This window comes from Pipistrellus kuhlii, unplaced genomic scaffold, assembly GCF_014108245.1.
Source record: "Pipistrellus kuhlii isolate mPipKuh1 unplaced genomic scaffold, mPipKuh1.p scaffold_m20_p_57, whole genome shotgun sequence".
Lineage (NCBI taxonomy): Eukaryota > Metazoa > Chordata > Mammalia > Chiroptera > Vespertilionidae > Pipistrellus > Pipistrellus kuhlii.
In genome coordinates, this window is record NW_023425559.1 from 24,809 (window position 1) to 46,886 (window position 22,078).

The 22,078-nt window shown below is 66.0% G+C and overlaps 1 protein-coding gene across 4 annotated transcripts; it reads right to left on the bottom strand.

Annotated features, from left to right (window-relative positions):
- Positions 1 to 865: 865 nt before the first annotated feature.
- BRD3 (bromodomain containing 3) lies at positions 866 to 21,582 on the bottom strand. 4 transcript variants are annotated; one of them, XM_036417015.2, is made up of 12 exons: positions 21,454 to 21,582; positions 14,303 to 14,603; positions 13,478 to 13,615; positions 12,318 to 12,411; positions 11,477 to 11,691; positions 9,453 to 9,824; positions 8,995 to 9,123; positions 8,330 to 8,521; positions 7,338 to 7,567; positions 3,709 to 4,001; positions 3,404 to 3,529; positions 866 to 1,573 (listed from the first exon to the last, which is right to left on the bottom strand). In XM_036417015.2, exons 2-12 carry the CDS (start codon positions 14,513 to 14,515, stop codon positions 1,458 to 1,460), a joined length of 2,118 nt encoding a protein of 705 aa, XP_036272908.1. In that variant the 5' UTR covers positions 14,516 to 14,603; positions 21,454 to 21,582; the 3' UTR covers positions 866 to 1,457. The 4 variants fall into 4 exon arrangements, with proteins under 4 accessions (XP_036272908.1, XP_036272906.1, XP_045429892.1 ...); XM_036417013.2 differs by having other exon boundaries at positions 12,318 to 12,465; XM_045573936.1 differs by lacking the exon at positions 13,478 to 13,615 and having other exon boundaries at positions 12,318 to 12,465.
- Between the last annotated feature and the right edge of the window lie 496 nt (positions 21,583 to 22,078).

Below are 22,078 nucleotides of genomic sequence, written 5' to 3' on the forward strand. Positions count from 1 at the left end.
CCGCCCCACGGCCAGGAGCCGATGTGGCCAGGGCACCGCTGAGCCCAGCCACCCGGACCGGCACCCACGCAGGCGGCGCCCGGGCTGCCTGGGAGACGCCCGCCTCGGCCATCCTGCTGAACGGAAAAGGCGTGAGCGGGGGCCCTCCTGGAGCCGGAGGCTCTTTGGCCCCCACGAGAGGCTGGAAGACGGATGGGGCGGCGGAGGGGAGGGCCCGCACCGGGGCCGGGCGGGCGGGAAGGCCGAGTGTGCACTCCCGGCCGGGGCCTCGCTGCCAGACCCGGGCGGGCGGGCGGGCATCTCTGCGCTCAGAGGCCGGAGGGAGCCCCCGGCAACACAAAACCAGAACATACTTCTGTTAAACTCTATATTCTTCTTCTCTTTACAATAGAAAGTTAAAAATCAAGACTTGATTTACTATACATTCCCCCTCTCAGATTACAAAGTCTCCATTATATACTGGGGTTCCCTAAACCGGCTTCGGTTGAAACAGTCCTGGAGAGACCAGAGTACAAAACAACTGCACGAGCGAGCGAGGGGCGGGTGCCGGGCGGAGCGCCTGGCGCGTCTCGGGGCCCCACAGGGCCCCCCACCCCACCCCACCCCCGGGCGGGCGCCGAGCACCGCAGGGACTAGCACCTGGAGCCTGGGCTCCGCAGACCAAGGCCTGCGTCTCTGCTGTTTTATTTCTTTTCTGTTTTTCTTTTCTGTTTTTTAAAAAAATGACCAATGTGTTAATAAATAAAGTATTCATATATACAGAGTGGGAGGCGGCTGTGGAGTGTGGGGCCGCGCAGCGCTGACGGGGGACACACGGGGGGCTTTCGTAGAAAACTGCGGAACCTTACAAAAAGCCTCCTTTTTCTCTTTTCTTTTTCTTTTTTAAGTTGAGGTAAAAGTTTCAGTGTATGAAACCTGCACACGCAGCCACGGGCCCCCGGGAGCTCCTGGCATCGCCAAGGTCAGAACCTCACAGCCCCTCTCCCCGCAGAGCTCGGCCGGAGCCACACGGACCCGCCTGGCCCGGGGCCTCTTCCCAGCGGGACGGCCGCCCTCGGCCCCTGCAGGCGGCGGCGGCTCGGACCCCGGGGCGGGGGGACGAAGCCCCAGCTCCCGGATACAGAACCGCCTCGGAGACAGCCGAGGGGGCACCCCGGAACGGGCGGGCCCGGAGAGGGGGCCCTGCGGGCCGCTCCGCCGCCATCTCCTCGCTCTCCTCCGGCCGCCGGGCGAGCAGCTGCCGTGGTCACCCCTGAGCCATCGGACTCGGCCGCGCTGCGGACACACGCCGCCCCGAAGCCCGCACGCAGATGGCCTCTGACCTAGGAAGGCGACACGGGCGGCGGCCCCCGATGAAAGAGGACCCGCGCAGCGTGAACACAAGTAGTATATTGACCGAGGGGGGCACTCGGAGGTCGGCGCGGGCGGTGGCCGCGGGCTGGTGGCCAGGCCCGGCCTCACTCCGAGTCGCTGCTGTCCGAGCTGGACCCGCTGGAGCTGCTGCTCGCCGACTCCGAGGAGCTGCTGCTGCTGAGCCGGGAGGGCCCTCCGGGGGGCGCCGCGCCCGATTTCTCTGGGGGAGACGCAGCGGGTGAGAGGTTGTTCCCGGACCCCTGGGTCCCCCTCACTCCCGCCACACGCCTGCCACGCCGTCACCCACACGGCTTCTGCAGCACATCCAGTCTCACACCCCACTGTGTGCCACGGCCCGCCACGCCTCGGACACTTGGTAAGCGTGTACACGTGTTTGTGGCAGAGGAGGAACGTTAACATGGTAAGCGTGTACACGTGTTTGTGGCAGAGGAGGAACGTTAACATGTACACGTTCGTGGCAGAGGAAGAGTGTTAACGTGTACATGTTTGTGACAGAGGGAGTTAATGTGTACACGTTTGTGGCAGAGGAAGAGTGTTAACGTGTACATGTTTGTGACAGAGGGAGTTAATGTGTACACGTTTGTGGCAGAGGAAGAGTGTTAACGTGTACATGTTTGTGACAGAGGGAGTTAATGTGTACACGTTTGTGGCAGAGGAGGGAGTTAACGTGTACACGTGTTTGTGGCAGAGGAGGGAGTTAACGTGTACACGTGTTTGTGGCAGAGGAGGGAGTTAGCGTGTACACGTGTTTGTGGCAGAGGAGGGAGTTAACGTGTACACGTGTTTGTGGCAGAGGAGGGAGTTAACGTGTACACGTGTTTGTGGCAGAGGAGGGAGTTAGCGTGTACACGTGTTTGTGGCAGAGGAGGGAGTTAACGTGTACACGTGTTTGTGGCAGAGGAGGGAGTTAGCGTGTACACGTGTTTGTGGCAGAGGAGGGAGTTAACGTGTACACGTGTTTGTGGCAGAGGAGGGAGTTAGCGTGTACACGTGTTTGTGGCAGAGGAGGGAGTTAACGTGTACACGTGTTTGTGGCAGAGGAGGGAGGTTAGTGAGGCTGCGGTCTCAGGAGGCTTCTCTGGGGGTCTGTCCCGAGCTCCTCGGACCCGTGGAACACCCGGAGGGTAAGAACGCCGTTATTTATAAGATCCTTTGGGTCGCCCCGAGTTTATGCTAATGGGTGACTGGCTGGGGCCGCGGATGGCCAGGATGGAGCTGGTCACCAGCTTGGAGCCCCATCCCATGCGGGAGGGGGAAGCACATGGACTGGGAGGGTGGCCGGACAGGGCGAGGCAGTGTGTGGTTGTGTCTGCACCCCCCTCCCCTATCCCCTGTCCCCCCCGCCATTCCTGAGGCACACTTTGTATCTGAGGGAACACACTGAGTGGAGGGAACACTCTCCTGAGAGCCGTGTAGCACGTGACCAAATGGGGGGGTCTCGGGGACCCCCGGGGTGCACCAGCAGGTGGGTCAGCACTGCGGGAGGCCAGGACCCACGCCCGGAGCGTGAGGTAGGCGGGTTGTGGGCCGAGGCTGGCCCTATGGGTGTGCACTAACGCAGAGGACAGCGCCAGCCTGGACTGGACTCCGGGGCATCCAGGGGGCGGAGCCCAGACGACAGGCCGAGAACACCCGCCGCTGGCGCAGAAAGTGGGGAGTGAACAGAGCGCAGATGGGGGCGTGTGTGCTGCTGTCCCTCAGAAATTACTTGGGAAAAATATGTAAACAAATGAGCAATAAAACAATAAGCACCTACAGCTGAGGCAGTAAGACCATCTCACACCCAGAGACAGGAAAATGAACCCACTCCGCCCAAGGAGCCGATGGGCTCAGGGTGGAGGGAACCCCACCTGCTGACACAGAGCCGCCGCTCTGCCCTCCCGGGGTGACCCGAGGGGTCCTCCAGCCGAGCGGGCAGAGCTCAGAGCTAGGACATCGGGCCTCCTGCCATGTGGAGCCAACAACTCCAGCTGGTCTGTGGCCTCCCCGCCTGGCCCCGGCCCCCGGCCCCCGGCGGCAGCCCCGGTACCTTTCTTGGCCGGCTTCCTGCTGCTCAGCTGCCCGCTGACGTCCTGCAGCCGCTTCTCCAGCTCCTTCTTCTTCTCCTGCGCCAGCTCCTCCTTCGACTTGGCCGCCTGCTTCTTGCCGCTGGAGGCTGCGGGAGAGGCCGGAGCGGAGCCGGTCGGCGGGGAGGGACCGGAGCCGAGCGCACCCGCCTGCGCCCGTCCCCGGCCGAGCAGACGGCCCGGGGCTAAGAGAGTGGGGCTGTGGGCGCTCCCCTGAACTGCGGGGGGAGGGGGGGGGTTGGGGGCGCCTGAGGTCCTGTCCACTCACAGAAGGGCTTCCGCTGCTTCTTCTGCAGGCAGGACTTGACGTAGCGCTCCAGCTCCCGCAGCGTGGTGGGCTTCAGCGTCTCGAAGTCGATCTCGATCTCGTCGGGGTTGGAGTCCCGCAGCGAGGGCTCCCGCGACTGGATGATGTGCACCACGCGGCCCAGCTTCTCCCCCGGCAGCCGGTTGATGTCCAGGCTCAGCTGGCGCTTCTCGTCGTAGCTCATGGGCAGGCCCTCCTCCTCCTCCTCCGAGTCGTAGGAGGCCGGCGCCTGCTTGCCGCCCTTCTTGGGCTGTCTGCGGGGGAGAGCGCGTGGCGTGGAGCCCCGTCCCTACTGCCCGCTCCATGGAGCCCTGTACCCTTACCTCCCCCAACCCCCCCGCCTCCATGGAGCCCTGTACCCTTACCCCACCCCACCCCACCCCCCGCCTCCATGGAGCCCGTCCCCTGGGCCCTCCCCGCCCCCTCCAGCCTGGCTCCGCCCCCTCCAGCCCAGGCTCACAGAAGGGCATGCTGCCCCCAGGGTGCCCCGCGCAGAGGAGCCAGGCTGGCTGCCCGAGGGCTGCAGGTGTGTCTCCAGGGACACGGGAGGGAGACCCTGCTCCTGAGGCCGGAGCAGAGGCTGCCCCGCTGGCTGGGCCCAGGCCTCGCCCTGGCCTCTACCTACGGCTCGATCAGCCACGGGAGGGGGCTCAGGGGAGGGGGGGTAGACAGAGGGGACCCACAGGGGAACCGAGACCAAGCGCACCAACGATGCCATTAAACGTAAGCAGTCTAAACACACCGACTACAAGGAAAAGACGAGCAAGTTGTATAAGAAACAAGACCCGCCCTGGCTGGTGTGGCTCAGTGGACAGAGCGTTGGCCTGCGGACTGAAGGGTCCCAGGTTCGATTCCGGTCAAGGGCACAGGCCCGGGTTGTGGGCTTGATCCCCAGTGGGGGGCCTGCAGGAGACAGCCGATCCACGATTCTCTTTCATCAGGGGTATTTCTATCTCTCCCCCACTCCCTTTCTCTCTAAAATCAATAAAACATATTAAACACACACACACAAGACCTGCCTTACATGCTGTCTACACAAACCCCCTCTAAATGTAAGACAGAGTAGGTTAGAAGTAAAGAGGAGGAACCACCCACGGGAACACTGATCAAAGAAAAGCGACAGCAGCCGAGGTACTTCAGACAGAGGCGGCGCCACCAGGAGGAACGTCCGCGGAGAAAGAGGGCTGGGTGAGGGTCACAGGGCCACCTGGCCTGGGACGCCCCGGCCCTGCAGGCGTGTGCGCCCGCAGCCCGCTCCCAAACGCGGGAGCAGAATCCAACAGGAAGGAAGGGACGGCAAAGCCACAGCTGCAGCTGGAGGATCAGCTACTTCCTCTGGGCAGTTAACAAGCCGGTCAGCAGGAGCAGAGGCAGCCCGACAGCGACCCCGGGGTCAGCCTGCCTGTGGGGGGCGCTCTGTGTGTTTCTCCCTGACGCCAGCCTCTCAGCGGCGGCGAACACCCTTCCTCCCCCAGTGCACACGGGCCTTCGCCAGCTCCGAGCCAGACAAGTCTTTTTTTTTTCTGTTTTTTTTTTAAATATATTTCATTGATTTTTACAGGAAGGAAGGGAGAGGGATAGTTAGAAACATCGATAAGAGAGAAATATCAATCAGCTGCCTCCTGTACATGCCCTACTGGGGATGTGCCCACAACCAAGGTACATGCCCTTGACAGGAATCGAACCTGGGACCCTTCAGTCCACAGGCCGGTGCTCAATCCACTGAGCCAAACCGGTTAGGGCTTCATTGATTTTTTACAGAGAGGAAGGGAGAGGAAGAGAGAGCCAGAAACATTGATGAGAGAGAAACATCAATCAGCTGCCTCCCGCACACCCTACTGGGGATGTGCCCGCAACCGAACCTGGGACCCTTCAGTCTGCAGGCGGGATGCTCTATCCATTGAGCCATACCAGCCAGGACCAGACAACAATTTCAAAAGTATTCATCACTGACCTTAATGGAATTAAACCAGAAAAATCCCCAAACATTTGGAAAATAAACACATTTCCTAAAAACCCACGGTCAAGGAGGAAGTCTGAAGGGAAATGAGAAAATATTTTGAACTAAATAAAATTACAACCTATCAAGTTTGTGGAGTACAATTAAGGCAGCATTTAGATGGAAATGTATAGCATTAAATGCTCTGTAAGAAAAAGTCTCACCCTGGCTGGTGTGGCTCAATGGATAGAGCATCAGCCTGCAGACTGAAGGGTCCCAGATTGGATTCCAGTCAAGGGCACATGACCAGGGTGCAGGTTGCAGGCTGGATCCTCAGTGAGGGGCGTGCAGGAGGCAGCCGGTCAATGATTCCCTCTCATTATTGATGTTTCTATCTCTCTCCTCCCTTCCTCTCTAAAGTCAATAAAAATATATAATTTAAAAAAAAAGGAAGAAAGAAAAGGTCTCACCCGTCTGATGTGGTTCAGGGTTGTGTGTTGACCTATGAACCAGGAGGTCACTGTTCAATTCCCCGTCAGGTCACAGGCCCAGGGTGTAGGCTCAATCCCCAGTGTGGGGCATGTAGGAGGCAGCTGATCAACGATTCTTTCTTATCAATGACATTTCTATCTCTTCCTCTCCCTTCCTCTCCAAAGCAATAAACACACACACACATAAACATATTGTATATACACACACACACACACACACACACACACAGATGTACACACTAAGGCCTGGTGAATGCAATTCATGCACGGGGTGGGAGGTCCCTCAGCCCAGCCTGCACCCTCTCCAATCCAGGACCCCTTCGGGGGATGTCCAACTGTCGGTTTAGGCCCACAAGGATCAGGCCTAAACCGACAGTCGAACATCCGTCTCCCAATCCGAGACCGCTGGTTCCTAACTGCTTGCCTGTCTGCCTGCCCCTAATCACCTCTGCCTACCGGCCTGATGCCCCGAACTGCTCCCCTGCCAGCCTGATCACCCCTAACCGCCTCTGCCTTGGTCCCTGCCACTGTGGCTTTGTTCGGAAGGATATCCGGAAGATGTCTGGTCTAATTAGGATATTACCCTTTTATTAGTACATGCCTGTGTGCACGTGCCGAGGGGACCCACAGGGGGGGCCCGGTACACTAAATTCACGCACAGGTAGGGTTCCTAGGCGTGGCTGGTGATCAGGGCCAATCTGTGGGGTGACTGGCGAGGTGCCTGGGGGCCCACTCACCGATCCTGTCCCTCACCACCACCACCGGTCGCCTCCCTCTGTGGAGCGACTGCTGGGGCAATCGTCCCCCACTGGCACCTGCCTTGGCTGGCCTGGGGCCTGCAGGCTGGGGCAGCTCCTGTGTTGAGCGTCTTGCCCCCTGGTGGTCAGTGCGCGTCATAGCGACTGGTCATCCCACCTTTCGGCCCATTTGCATATTAGGCCTTTACTATACAGGATAGACCTATAAACGGTCTCATGGTGCTGGTGGCGGGGGATAGAAGGTGGAAGAGGGCACAGAGGGGATACAGGACAAGAACAACAGCCCCCCACCCTGTAAGCCTCCAGGACTCGCAGCCACGGGGCCACGCCGAGCCCCACGCCCAACATTCCTCCCGCCACGCAGCCCCTGGGCGCGAGGCTGGTCCCGGATGGCAGGCCCACCTGCTGGCCACGGTCGTGCTGCTGGCCTTTTTGGAGGGTGGCTTCTTGGGCTGGGCCTGCTTGGCGGGCGGGGCGGCCCTGGCCTTCTTCTCGTCCTCGGACCGGGCCTTGTGCCGCTCCTTGTCCTTGTCCTTCTTCCGCTTCTCCTTCTCCTTCTTCTCCTTCTTCCTCTTTGGCTTGTTCACGGGGGCCTGAGACAGGGCGGCCAGCTGCTCGTGCACGGCCTTCAGCTGCAAAAGAGCAGGCGCTGAGCGGGCCCCGGGCACAGCGGCCGCCTCGCCTCGGGCCACGCCGGCCCGGGAGCCACGGCTCTGCCCCCACTGCCCGTGGCCGCGGGCCCCTCGCCGGGCCCGTTTCCTCGGTGACCTGTGGAGAAGGCATCTGGTCACCGGCGGCGCAGAGAGCAGACGACCAGCCTGTGACACGGGCACGGGCTCGGCAGGCTCAGTAAGGACGCGGTAAATGGTGGCTGGCGGTTTTCTTATTCGACTTTATTTTTAGGTGAGGCGGACAAAGGCTGACACGGCTGTGTAAAGGCGGGGTTCCCGGCAGGTCCAGGGGCGGAGGGATCCGGTGCCGACGCGGGCTGGCAGCGTGCCGAGTGCTCTGTGCTTCTCGCCCCGGCGGCCGGGGCACAGGGCGGCCGCGCCCACCGGGCGGGAGCAGGCAGCTCTCGGCCGTCTTCCTGGCAGCGTCATCTCTCGGGAGGCTCCGGTCAAAGCCAAAGGCCCACCCCACTCCGCTCTTCTCCCTGCCGGAACCCCGGTATCAGGCCCCCGCGGGTTCCGTTCGCGTTTTTCTCAATCCATCGTCAGAGCCGCTCGAGCAGCGGGGAGCGGAGCCCGACTCGGAAACGAGGAGAGTGAGGCCGGGGGTCAGAGGCCGGGTCAGGACAGCCTCATCCCCGAGAGCCTGCGGGCCAGGCGGCGGGGGCCCCCAGGGCCGCGCTCCCGGGCCCCGCCCCCGGGCGCCGCGGGGCGGGGCGGGCTCACCTGCTCCTGCAGCTCCGCCAGCCGGGTGGCCCGCTCCTCCTCCGAGTCCGAGCTGGCCGAGTCGGAGGAGCTCTCCTCGCTGCTGCGGCTGCTCTCCGCGCCCTTGCTCACCACCGGCGCTGCAGGGGCCGGCAGCGCGGGCGCCTCTGCCGGCTCGTCCGGCATCTTGGCAAACCGCATCTCAAACACGTCCTGCGGGAGAGCGGGGGGGCTGCCTGAGTGCCGGGCGCCCCGGGCCTCCACGCGCCTTCCTCCCGCGTGCTGTCCGTCCGCCGGAGACTGTTGTCACAGAGCACAGGCTGCACAGGCCGCTGTCACCGAGTGTCCACGGCCGCAGCCCCACCTCCCCCAGCGCAGGGACCGGCCAGCCCTCTGGTCAGCGAGCCTGCAGGGGCCGACACCAGCCCTCTCCCTCCCCCTCGGCCGGAACGTCCTGTGTGCTGCCCCCACCGGAGTCTGTAGCTCCTAGAAGGCTGAGGGGCCTGTTGGCACCAAGTGCCAGGCAGCAGGTGGCGGCCGGCCAGCACATGGCCACCAGGTCAACGGACGTGGCTCCGGGGCCTCCCGCTGGACATCCTAAGACACCTGGGTCTTCCGTACGGCCCGGCCCTGACCCCACCTCGCCCAGCGGCCCGGCCCCAGCCCCCAGAGCGCGCCCAGGTTACCTGCAGCTTCCTGGCCATGGCCACCACCTCGTGGTCGGGCGGGTTGTACTTGTAACAGTTGGAGAACATTAACCGGATGTCGGCCGCAAAGCCCTGCGCGTCCGGGTACTCGCGGCTGTCCATCTTCTTCTGTAACACACCAGGACGGGGGGTGAGACGCCCCTGCCCACGCCTGCCCCTGTCCGAGCCCGGAGACACGCCGGCAGGAAGCCCCGCTCCGGAGCTGCTTCTGTCTGGTGAGGGCGTGGCCACGTGGGAGCGCCTCCTCGCCTAACCCCCGCACAACACACGCACCCATCACAGAAACCTGCGGCGCTCCAGGACAGAGGGAAGTGGAGGAAACGGGAAGTGGGGACCAAGGGGCAGCGTTGCCGGGCAGAGCCCCTCCCTGTGGGGCTGCGGGCAGACCCAGGAGCCGGTGCCAGCGAGGCCCGCCCACCCGCCCCGCGCGCGCGCACCTTGACGGTGCTGAGGTCCATCGGGTGCTTGATGATGTCGTGGTAGTCGTGCAGCTCCAGCGCCTCGGCGTCCACGGGCTTGTAGAAGGGCCAGGCGTAGGCCGCGTGCTTCTTGGACAGCAGCTCCTTGAGGATGCTGTCGCAGTGCCGCAGGTGCTCCGACAGCCGCCCCTTCTTGCCCGCGTGCTGGGGCACCTCGCCGTCCTCCAGGTCCTTCCGCGGCGGCTTGATGGGGCGGCCGCCGCTCTCCCGCCGGGCCCCCACCTTGGCCTGCTTGGGGTCCGACAGCGGCGGGGGCGACTCGCTCCGGCTGGCGGTGATGGCGGCCGTCGTGGGCGTGGTCGTGTCTGCTTTCCGCTTCACGCCCTTTTTCTGCGACAGCAAAACCACCCGTGAGCGAGCGCCGGGGCGAAGCCGGCTGAGACTGAGTCGTGGCAGCTGCTCTGGAGCACCGACTCCCGGCCAGGCAGCGGGCAAAGCCATGCGGGCTCGGCCGCGTCCATCCTCCCAGCTGCCCCCGCAGTGGGGACGGAGGCTCAGAGGGCCGCGTCGCCGGCCCAAGGTCACACGGCTGGCAGTGGTGAGGCGGGACTCGAACCCTCCCTGAGCTGCTCTCTCCCTTTGCGCCCCAGGCCCCGGGGTCACAGCAGCTCGTGAGGGCAGCATGCAATCACCCGCTCCTGACCAGCACCCGGGCCGCTGCGCCAGGGGCTCCGGGTCAGGCGTGACCACAGGCCGCCACCAGGACCCTCGCCAAACAGAGGGAACGTCCCAACAAGGACCTCAAAACTGATGCCCTCGGGGGCGGGGGTTTGGGGCGGGTGGGAGGGCGGTCTGGAGCAAGAGAGGGCAAGGCATGCGGGTGGGGTGGGAGCAGCAGGGCTGAGGGGTGGCCTGAACTCCACTCTGAAGGCAGCGGGAGCCAGCGAGGGCCTCTCTCCCGTGGGGGTGGGATGCTGACCCCCCGTCAGAGGGGGTGTGTCCAGCGAGAGCATGTTTAACGCCCGGGCACGGGCCCACAGGTCTCTCTGGCACAACCGCGGCTCTGGGGCCTCGCGCCATGTGCCCCCAGACCCCTCAGCTGGCTCCCACGTCTCCGCTCAGGCAGCAGCGGCCAAGAGGGCCTCAGCCGGGTCTGCTGTCTACAGCCGCCAGGGTCGCTGCCCAACGAGCCCCCGACCCCAGACGACAGGGGGCCCGAGCCGGCTATCCACCAGCTCCCGACGGGCACCCGGAAATGCCAAGCACGTGCGCAGGGGCCCGGGGCCCGTCTGGCCATGGCACACAGGACATGCTCCAAACCAGCCGGGCGGGCAGTGCGGCCGGGCCGGGAGCCGTCCCCGAGTGCAGGCAGTGAAGGCCGGGGTGGGGGCCACGGAGGCGCGTTACCTTTGGGGGCCATTAACCCTCTGGGCGCCTGCTCCTCATCTGAAAGATGGGGGAACACTGCCTGCCCCAGAGGGCTGCTGCGAGGTCAAACCGGAGAAGACGACACGAGTCAGTGCCCGCGGCCGCCGGCCGGCCCGCCCGGCGGAACACCTGTGCCTGACCAGGCAGCCAGGCAGTCCCACGTGGACGTTCCCAGGAGAGGGGGAAAGGTGGGAGAGAGGCGAGGGGGAGGCAAAGGTGCGGTGCTCACGCTGAGGGGCACAGTGGGGGGGCGGCGATCCACTGCCTGCCCTCCCCACGCCAATGCTGAAAACCTGAGTGTGCACAGGGTGGGGCAGATGGGCCGGGACCCTCCCACCCTCCTCTCGCACACCTTTCCCACCTGGACCCGTGCACTGCCAAGGCCTGGGGTTCGAGTGCAGCCTGCCCCCGCCAGCCATGTGACCTGCAGCCCCCGAGCCTCGGTCGCCCTGTCCGCATCACAGGCCCGGCGAGAACCATCCGGTGAGAACCACATGCACCCGGCGCCCAACACGCACATGGCCGGTGGCCAGGGACAGCGGCAGAGTCCCCGCCTGCCCGCCGCTCCGGCCTCCAAACCCGGGAACCCCGACAAGCCCTGGACACTCGCTCACCTTGATGACGGGAGGCGTGGGAGGGACCACGGGGATGATGGGTGTTGCCGGAGGCGGGGGGGCGGCCGCCGGGGGGACGGGGACCGACGTGACGTTTGCGGTGATGGTTGGCACGGGGGTGGCAGCAATGACGGGCGTCTGGGAGACAGTGGGGGGGACGCTCTGGAAGGGTGTCGCCGGGGAGACAGAGGACACGGCCGCCACTTGCTGCGTACCTGGCGAGAGGACAGGAGGTTGGACAGGCCCCGCTCCTGGGCAGACGCAATCCTTCCAGAAGCTTCCGGGACCATCCCCGCAGCCGACCGGACATCAATGGGGCCCTGCTTCCCAGACTCTGGCCCTACATCTCGGCCGCCTCTGTGGGTGCTCCCCCAACAAGTACAGGGCCTCCCCCTCTGGCCAGGACGAGCCACGCAGCCCTGTGGGCCGGAGCCAGGCCGGAGCCTGAGAGTGGGATTAAGCCGGACTCCGTCAGGAGCCATCGGAGTGACCCGCCTGGAGCCACTAAGCCACCCACAGTCCCCCTGCTGGCGACCCGCCTGCCTCTCTCGAGGCTCGGCCACCCTCAGCCTGTCCACCGGGACACACCTCCCTGCCGGGTTCCAGGGCCAGGTGAGACCCTGGGCTCCCCAACAGCTGACACAGCCTCTCCCGCCCAGAGAATACAAGTGCTTAAAGGGGAGCGTCCTCGGAGGGACAGAGGGACAGCCGGGGCTCCAGACGAGGCCCACGACCGCTCCTCCCAGCGTGCTCGAGGGCAGGCGGACAACACCCAGGCCCGCGTCCCGGACGGGCTGCGCCTCGCTGAGCCCCGGCCCCGGGTAGGACCCCGCCCCGTTACCTGCACTCTGGGCTCCTGCAGCCGGTTTCCGGCCTTTGCCCTTCGGAGCGGGGGGTAATAATTCAACTTCCTCCTGGGGCATCTGGGCCACTTTCTGCAGAAAAATTTTCTCTAAGGCTTGGGCCATTAGCACTATGTCATCTGTGGGCTGAAGACACGGGAGAGCCGAGGTTACACGCCGGGAAGGAGCCGCGCCTGCAGGACACGCTGGCTGACTCAGAAACACCCACAGAGGGACTTTTTTTTATTGATTTTTTACAGAGAGGAAGGGAGAGGGAGAGAAAGTTAGAAACGTCGATGAGAGAGAAACATCGACCAGCTGCCTCTTGCACACCCCCTACCGGGGATGTGCCCGCAACCAATGTACATGCCCTTGACCAGAATCGAACCCGGGACCCTTCGGTCCGCAGACCGACGCTCTACCGCTGAGCCACACCGGTTTCGACCCCACGGAGGAACTTAACACGGCGGTCGCCAGCTGGTGGCCCGCGGGCCACTGGCAGTCCGGGCGGTCCGAAAGGCTGGCGACCTCTATGGTAAGAGGACCTGGCCGGGCGGCTCAAGGGTTGGAGCTTCGCTCCCAGGCGCCACGGCTGCGAGTTCCACCCCAGGTCACGGCACATACAAGAGCCAACCAGTGAGAGTGTTTTAAATGAATGGAACAAGCCCATGTCTCTCCCTTTCTCGCTCTGAAACCAGAGAGTAAAACTTGTAAAGACATTTTGGTGGGGCAGGAGAGAGGTAAAAAGAGTACGTGCTAATGCAGAAACTGTTTTATTAAATTCAGAAAACCACCAGCCAGCCGGTGTGGCTCAGTGGTGGAGCACTGACCTATGAACCAGGAGGTCGCAGTTCAATCCCCAGTAAGGGGCGTGCAGGAGGCAGCTAACCAATGATTCTCTCTCATCGTTGATCTTTCTACCTCTCCCTTCCTCTCTGAAATCAATAAAAATGTATTTTAAAATAAATACAGAGCTCGGTGTATGTCCCCTCCTGGAAGGCCTCAATCCTCCCGTCAGGTCTGGGCCCGCCGTGTGTGAGGTCACGTGTGGGGATCAGGGCCCAAGGGTGCAGAGCGCCCAGGCCAGTCCAGGCGCCCCCGGCTGGCTGGCGGCTCCTGGGGCGTTCATTAGGGGGCCCGCGCCACCCCGTCTGCTCACCTTGTTATAAATATAACAGTTTGTAAACATGGTGTTGAAGTCCTGCATACATTCGCTGGCACTCCAATAATAATTGTTCTCTAGTCGCTTCTTGATAGTCCCCATGTCCATCGGGTTTTTTATTATTTTATGATAATCCTAGGGAAGAGATTTCAGAGGGTCACTGACGGATGCAACATCCTCCTCCCGCAATTCCAAGTCTCTGCCAGCGCCTGGGCCCCGAGGGCAGGGGCGTGCGGTCCGGGGCGAGCGCCCGGCCGGCTGGGGACCCCTCACTGACCTGGGTTCTAGGTGGGGGGAGGGGCTCAGAGAGCCAGAACCATCTCGCTGGGGAGGGGGGCCTAGCCCAACCCCCATTCCAAGGGCCGCAGGCGGGCAGGGCTGGGCTCGGCCCGGAACCCAGCCACCGAGTGCTGACCCAGGGCGCCCGGAAACGCGGGCCCTCCATTTGGGTACAAGGAGGAAAGCCATCCGACGCCGGGTCGGCACCTGGGCCACTCTGAGCGACTGACCTCGGCGATCAGCGGAGAGCATGGCGGGGAGCGGAGAGGGGGGAGGGAGCGCACACAGGAGGGCCCTCGCTCCTGGACCCTGCTGTCACCACAAACCACAGGGTCTCCCTGCACCAGGAGCAGCGCCCTCTTCCCCTGGGCCCCAAGTAGCTCCTCTTCTGGGGTCGTAGCTCTCTATGGGCTCTGAGCTGTGCCCCGCCCTCCGGAGGCCCGGGCCATGCCTGGCTCGCCAGCACCGCCACCAGCCACATCTCGGGCACCACCTGTGCCAAGGCCGGGGCCACGCGGGGCAGGTGGGCGCGGGCGGACTCACGGGCAGGTTCAGCTTGATGGCGTCCACGGGCTGGTAGAAGGGCCAGGCGAACTGGTGCTTCCACAGCGTCTTGACCACCACGTTCTGCATGTACTGCAGCTGGTTGGTCTTGCGGCCGGGCTTGGCGGGGTTGGCCACCTCTGGCGGGGGCGGGTTCACGGGGCCCGGGGCCCCCGGCAGCCCCGCGGGGGCGGCCGTCGCCGTGGTGGACATCGTCCGGCGGCGTGCTCACGGGCCGGCGCGGCAGCGGCTCAGGGCGGCCCTCGCGTCCTCCCCATTTCCAGGCCCGACCGGGCAGCGCCTGGGGAGGAGGGACACAGAGGGAGCGGTCACCGCGGCCCCGCCGCCTCGCCCGGCCACCACGGGCTCCCGCACCCGCACCCACGGCACAGCCGCCTGCCCTGGGCCAGCCGGCTCACCTGCCACAGAACCACAGAACTCACGCAGGGCACAGAGACACGGCGGCCAAAGGCCGCCTGAGCACACGGCCCCCAGGCGGCGGGGCGCAGGGGTGGGGAGGCGGCTGCCGTCCAGAGGGGACCAAGCTGCCGGCTCAGCTCACTGCCCGCCCCGGCTGACTCCACCCGCAGCGGCCGGCGATCCTCCAGGCCCTGAGGCTCAGGGAGAAATCCAGAGCCAGGGAGCGGGACACGCAGAGCCGAGCCTGGCAGGCGGGCCCTCGAGCGAGCGAGGTTCCACGGTAACCGCGAGAACGCTGTGGGTTTGTGATGGCGGCCAGGCTGTGACACCGGTGGAACCCGGAGGTGGCCTGCCGTGGGCCACGTGGCGTGTTTGCGCCAGGACTGCTGGCACGCGGGTGAGGCCGTCCCCACGCTGACTGGGAAACGCTGGCTGGCACCCTCCGCTCTGCCCCTGCCACCGAGTGGAGGCGGCTCAGAATCCAGGAGGCACTTCTTACTCAGCCGCAGGGGAGCCGGCTCCTCCCCTCCACACCCTCCCGGAGCGAATGGCGCCTCGCGGTCCTCGGCCTCACAGCCCCGGGTCTGCAGGTGGCTCAGTGGGCAGGTCAGCCATGTCGGGGGTCAGCCTTCCTCACTCAGACCCTCAGGTGACGGCACCGCCCCTCGCCGGCCTGCAGGGCGAACTGTGCCCCCGGCTCCTCTCCCTGTCCTGGCGGCAGGGATCCACGGCCCGCTCACCGCACCCTCGCCTCCTCAGGCCTCTGCTCCGGTGCTGCCACCGCCTGCCCGGCCTTCTCGAACCTCCCAGAGGCCCAGGTGTCACCTAGTCCTGCCTCACGGCCCGGGAGCCAGGAAACGGGCGGGGGACAGCCAGGGGCTGAAAGTGACCTTGGGGACAGGGGGCCCAGGTGCAGACCGGCCTCCTCCAAGCTCGAGGACAGACGGGCACGTATGCTCTGCAGAGGAAAAGTGCGAAGGCCCGGCTGGCGGGGCTCAGTGGCTGAAGGCTGACCTATGAACCGGGAGGTCAGGTGCCGGGTGTGGGCTCGACCCCTAGTGTGGGGCGTGCAGGAGGCAGCGGATCCATCTCTCTCTCTCATCATGGATGCTTTTCTCTCTCCCTCCTTCTCTGAAATCAATAAAGATACTTTAAAAAAAAGCGCGAAGGAATTTCTATTTTGAAAAAGATACTCAAAACACAGACCAACCACGTCTGGCCAGGCCGGCTCCCACGGTGCTCTGGTCAGGAGGCCGGGGTCTCGGGGTGGGGTCTCCTCTCCCAGGGCGGGGCTGTCGGGGCGTGGGGACAGCCCTGAGCCCGGAGCGCCCCTAAAGGGGAACCAACCAAACGAGGGCGTGCTCCCCATGAGGGGGCGCTCGGCACAACGGGCGTCTGGGCTCTGCCTCGGCGCCCCCAGGGTCCGGCCGGCCACACCCGCGCCACCGGGCCGCCCGGCAAATCCCACAGAGCCCACGTGTCGCGGAGCGAGGGCACGCCACCCCCAGTGAGCAGCTGTCCCCTGGCGCCCTCCTGGGGGGGCTCAGGCCGCATTCCAGGGCAGGGAGGCGAGTGTGGCTTCCAGAAAGAAGGATCAGTAGCCACCGCCCACTTGCCCCAGGGTTCCCCCCGCACCCCAAACTGAGTCAGTGATGGACAGAGACCTGGCCATGTGGAGGCCTAAGCCAAGGCGCCCTGGCCGGGTAGCTCAGTGGTTATTAGAGCGGTGGCCCTCACTCACAAGGCTCTCGGGTTCGATTCCCAGTCAAGGTTGCAGGTTCAGTCCCCGGTGGGTGGGCGTGGTGCGGAAGGCAGCCTACTGAAGTTCCCTCTCATTTATGTTCCTCTCCTCCCTCTACCTGCCGACCCCTCTCTAAAATCAATTTTTAAAAATTCTAGAAAATTCTACAGCAGCCGCACTGGCCCTCCTGTCACGATGCCGAGCCTGGTGGGGGTGGGGGTGGAGAGGATGAAGGTGGGCAGGCACCCGTCCTGGGCTGGGGTCGGGGAGGGCAGAAGCGGCTCAGACTCCATGGGGCCTGGTCCTCAGGGGCTCTCAGCGTGGGGACACCGGAGGGCCTAAGGGGAGAGCGCCCATGGGGGGGGGGGGTCGGAGGTAGGAGGGAAGCCAGGGAGTGAGCACCCGCCTCAGAGAGGGGGGGGCAGGCTGTGCTCGCCTGAGCCTCCCCGCCCGCCCTGCTCACACGCACCAACCCCACCTCGGGCGGCAAGCACAGCCTTCGGGGCTCCTCCCTGCACCCAGCCCTGTCTCCTTGTGCCCCCTGGCCTGGCTGGTGGGGGTCCCGTGAGCTCCATCTTCCAGGTGGAGGCTCAGAGGCGAAGGGGCACCAGGTCACCGGAGAGAAAGAGGCAGAGCCAGGCCCTGGACGCCGCCGTGTACCCCTCGCCGATCCCACCGCCGCCTCCCGGGAGCCTGACCATCCGCTGGGACAGGAGCCGAGGCCGGGAGGCCCCGCCGAGAGTGGCCCGGGTGCCAGACCCCAGCGGCCAGGCCAGCCTTCCAGCACCCCGCCGGCCGCCCTGGAGCCTCGGCCTCGGAAACAGGATCCCTGCGGGCAGGGCGGCGCGGGTGACAGACAGCCAACTGCCTCCTCTGGGGCCGGGAGGGCAGCGGGCAGGTGAGGACCCCTCCCGCTGGGCCCTGCTGGGCGCCACCTGCGCCCGGAGCACGCCATGCCCAGCGGGAAACAGTGCCCACAGCGAGGTGCCCCGAGCAGGCCCACCCTCCCCCTAGGTTTAGAGCACACCCGACTAGCAGCCCCACGGGCACCCCTGCAGACCCTCCCCGGGGCCAGGGCTCAAAGGGGAGTGTCTGCAGGGGAGTGGGGACGGCGTGGTCAGTGCCCACTCTGTCCAGAGCAGGTCCCGGGTCTGGGAGGCCTCAGGACCAAGATGCTCGGCGGTGGGCGAGGTCCGGGGGCCCAGGGCCCCTGCCCACCCCTCACCCCAGCTGCCTCGGGGGATCAACAGCGTGACAGGCAGAGTGGGACCAGGATGGCGCAGCCCTCGGTAAAGCAGGGTGTCTGGTGGGCACTATAAGCACCCCCACACACACACACACACAGCGTCCGCCCCTTCCCACCACACGGGCACATCCCGCCTGCCCGCAGGAAGGCCACCAGAGCCTGGAGCCTGGGGACAGGACAGGCGGCCCCGCCCCACCCCCACCGACAATCCCACCGACAATCCCACCCAAGGGCTCCCAGAGGCCAGCGCCTCCTCCCACCAGTGAGACCGCAGCCACGCGCTGCTGCAGGCTTTACTCCGTTGCCCCTCTGCCGCCTGCGGGGGCCCACATCCCGGACAGCAGTGACAGCCGTGAGTCTCCCCCTCCCCCCTAAGCTAAGAACTACACACGGCCAGGGGCACAGCCTGGAGGCAGCGGAGATGACAGGGCACAGGGGGTGCCCGTCTTATCTGGAGTCTGCAGCCAGCAGAGCCCGGCTGGCACCAGAAGCGCTCGACTACGTCCTCAGGATAAGACGCACCCGAACCCAGCTCCTCACGGCGAGCCGGGACCTGTGACACCCGGACACCCTGGCCTGGCCCCGCCATCACCTCTGGAACGTCACCCTGGAAATGCCGCCCGGCAGCCACCAGGCCAGCTCCCCGGACGTGGGGGAAGCGGACGGGGGGACACGCCCCAGGAGCTGGGCAAGTCCCTTCCAAACACCTCGCCCACCCAGCCTGATGACTGGCCCAACACTTCGGGGAGCCGAGGCAGGGAGGAGGGGGGCTCCCCCAAAAACATCTTCTGACTGACTCTAACTCAAGGCTAGAAAGACCCTACGAAGGAGGTAGATTGGGCTCTGGCTCGTGTTGCCCAGTGGTTACAGGATCTGATTCCGGGTCAGGGACGTGTACCGAGGTGGCTGCAGGTTCCATCCTGGGTCAGGGCTGGTGCAGGAGGCAACCATCTGATGTGTCTCTCACATTGATGTCTGTCCGTCTCCCTCTCCCCCTCCGCTCTCTCCCCCATCTACTAGCTCCAAAAACCAGTAAAAATGTCCTTGGGTGAGGATTAACAAAAAAGGGAGGAAGAGGGAGTAGATTGAGACCTGGTTCTCTCCCAGAACAGCTAAAAGCTGGCAGCAGTGACACACGGCCCCGGGTACTGAGCCGAGAGCCGGGGCCCATTGGGGCGTCCCTGCTCTAACCCACCTGCCTGCACAGGGTCCTGGCCCGGGACTCTCCCTGTGCCAGCCCGCACTTCCCTGCTGGCAGGAGGGCAGGAGCAGGCACCCGGGCAGGGGGCAGGGGGCAGGCATCCAAGGGCTTCGTGACCACAGGGACAGAGGGAGCTCCAGGCGCCAGCCCCCGCGACCCGTCCCCCTGACCCAAACACCTGTCGATCTCCTGAAATAGGGGCAGATGGGCTGGAGGGCACCCAAGCAGAGTTGCCGGCCCCACCCCCCAATTCCCAGAAGGCACAGGTGCGCACGCAGGCCCCGCTCTCCGCCGGCTTCCCCGACTTTCCCTTCCCGGAAGGATGCTGCCAGGACAGCGCCCGCAGACGCCAGGGTGTGGGCCTGCCCACGGGTGGAGCGCCACCCACATCACCGAACCCAGCACCAGAACGGCCCCAAAACCAGGATGCCCTCGGAGCAGCCTCCGGCGGGCGAGCTCCCGGCCACAGCTGTGCCGGGCGAGGGGGGCACATGATGAAACTCTGGGCAGGAAACTTTGGCCCGAAGTGAGGGTCAGAGGACACTGAGGCCCACCGGCAGTGGACACAAGCCGGCCAGGCGGGCGCTGGGGACCTGTTAGTCTACTCCTCCCCCTCGTCCCCCAGGGCTCTCCCCCAAGAACCAGGAAGTGGCCGTGCAGCTCACCACAGTCGGCTGGCAACTGGCCAGGCTGAGGGAAGAGGGGCGGGAAGGAGAGCGGGAGGCCCCCCCTTGCACACACTTTCCCTTTCCGCCCGCGCAGGCTGGCTGCGTGGAAGGAGGCGAGGCGGGAGCCGTGTTTACAAACCCTTCATGCAAACTCCCTTCCCGGGCGGGCGCACGTGAGCTGCGGCAGGAGAAAGGCACAGACTCCGGGACACCAAGTCACCCCCACCAGGTCCGCCCAGGAGCCCCTCCTCCCTGGACCCCGTGAGGGGCCCCATCGAAGCCCCAGGAGCTGCTGGGAGGCGTTTCCAGACGCCCAGGGCCCAGGCATGGGGGCCCCAAGTTACAGAAAGACCGGAGAGAAATGCCCCCGCCCCCACCCCGCGCCCAGCCTTCCCGATCTGTAACTACCGGCACACATCAAGGCCTCCAGACAGACAAGGGCAAACTCACACCTTTATTTGCAAATGAAAGGCCCACGTTCAGAGCTGCGGGGAGGGCAGGGCAGGAGTCCCTAACTCCGGGGCCCAGCCCCCTCCCCCGGGGGCTCAGGCCTTTGCTGGGTTCCCCTAAAAGTCAGAATCCCCCCGAAGCATGCCACCCCTCACCCAGGCCACGGAGCAGAGCACACGTTACAGAGCAGAGAAAGGGCCCAGGCACCTCCCGCCGCGGGGAGGGGGGGAGAGCGGGGAAGGAGCAGGGCCTGAGAGGAGGGGCCTGTCCGGCTGGGAGTTAGCCCACTGACACCCCGCCACCCCCAACTCTGCGTCCATAGCCAGGCTAACTCGGAGACGGAGCGGGGGCACGTTATGAAATTCTGGGCAGAAAGCTTTTGGCCAAAAATAAGGGTCGCAGGACACTCAGGGGTTGGGCCCAAAGGAGAGAACTCCCACCCAGCCCCCCAACCCCTCCCGCAGTGACCCCATTTCTTATTTTTGCAAACCTGCCCCTGGCTCCGCGGGAGAGATTTCCCAAGGCTTCCACCGGCCCTGCCCCCCAGGAGCCACCTGTGGAGAGAGGGCCGCCGCCCCAGCCCCCAGCTTTATTCACGAAGAACCCCCGCCCCCAGAACATGTGGACGTCCGAGGCCTGGGGTGAGCCCTGCTCCCCGAGGGGCTTGCAACATGCCCACTCCGAGGAGGGCGCAGAGCAGCGCCCGCTCCTCCCGCTCCAACTCGGCCGCGCGCGGATCAGGGCTTTCCGGGCTGTTTTCCAAGGGAGGCTGCGGCTCCTCCCGCCCGGCTGCAGCGGCCCTGCCCGGGCTCCCAACTCCGGGAGGGCACTGCCCTCGGGCCGCGCCACCCGCGGGCCCTGACTCCGGGCGGCCGCGCGCAGAGCCGGGCTCGGGCCTGGCCTCGCCCCCCGCCCCGGCCGCGTCGACGGCGGGGAGCCTGGCGGGCGGGGCGCGCGCGCCGAGAAAGTGGCGCCGGAGCGCACGGGACGCGCCGCGCGCCTTCCCCGCCGCGTCCTCCCTCCAAAAGATGGCGGGCCGAGCGCAGGGGGAAAAATCCCTTCCGTGAGGCTGGACGCGCGGGAGACGCCGGCGGGCGCGGGCCGTGCCAACTCCAGGCTCCGCGCCCCGGCCCGCGGCGACGCCCCCGAGCCGGCCCGGGCCGCGGCGCCGCCCCCCGAGCAAGGCCGCGGCCGGCCGGGCGGGAGGGAGGGAGGCGGCGGCGGGCGAGGAGCGGGGCCCGGGCGGCCGCCGCGCTTTGTTGCATCGTGGCCGCGCACAAAGGCGGCGGCGGCGGAGGCTGGGGCGCCCGGCTCCCCGGACCCGCCGGCGGCCTGCGCCGGGGACTCGGGGCCGCGCCGCCCGGCCCGCCCGGCCCGCCGCCGCCCGCCGCCCCGCGCGCGCAAGGAAGCAAGAGAAAGGCGTACTTGGCCTCGGCGGCTCCGGCGGCCGTCCCCTCCCGGCCCGCGCGGCCGGCTCCTCTCTGGCTCGCCGGCCCCGGCAGCATAATAGACGCGCCGGAGCCGAGCGGGGCTCGGGCGCCGCGCCGCGGAGCCTGGCGGGAGTCGTAGTCCGCGGCCGGGGCCGCGCCCGGGCTGCCCGGGGGAGGCGGCGGCGCGCGGACTACATGTCCCGGCCCCCCCGGCGCCGCGCCCCACCCCGCGCGCCCCCGCCCTCCCCCCGCCCCCCCGGACGCGGCCCGGGGGGCGCGCTGGGGCGGGGCGCCCCTCCACCCCCTCCGACCCCGGCGACGAGGCGGGGACCCCAGGAGGCCCTCCCTTCGGTGCAGGGGACGCGCTTCTCGGGCGAATTTCCTGGCGCCCGCGGGTGGCGTGGAAAAGGCGGGAGCGCGGCCATCGCCCGCCCGCCCGCCGCCAGACGCCCCCGGGGCCTCCGAGCCCGGGGTTTGGGGGCGCCCTGGCACCGGGCGGCGCACAGCCGGGCGGCGCGCACCCGCAGAGCGCCCTTGTTTGTAAACAAACCGCGCTGCTAATTAGCCGGCGGGCGCGCGCAGGGGCGGCCCGCAGGGGGAGGGGCTGCGCTCGGCTCCGC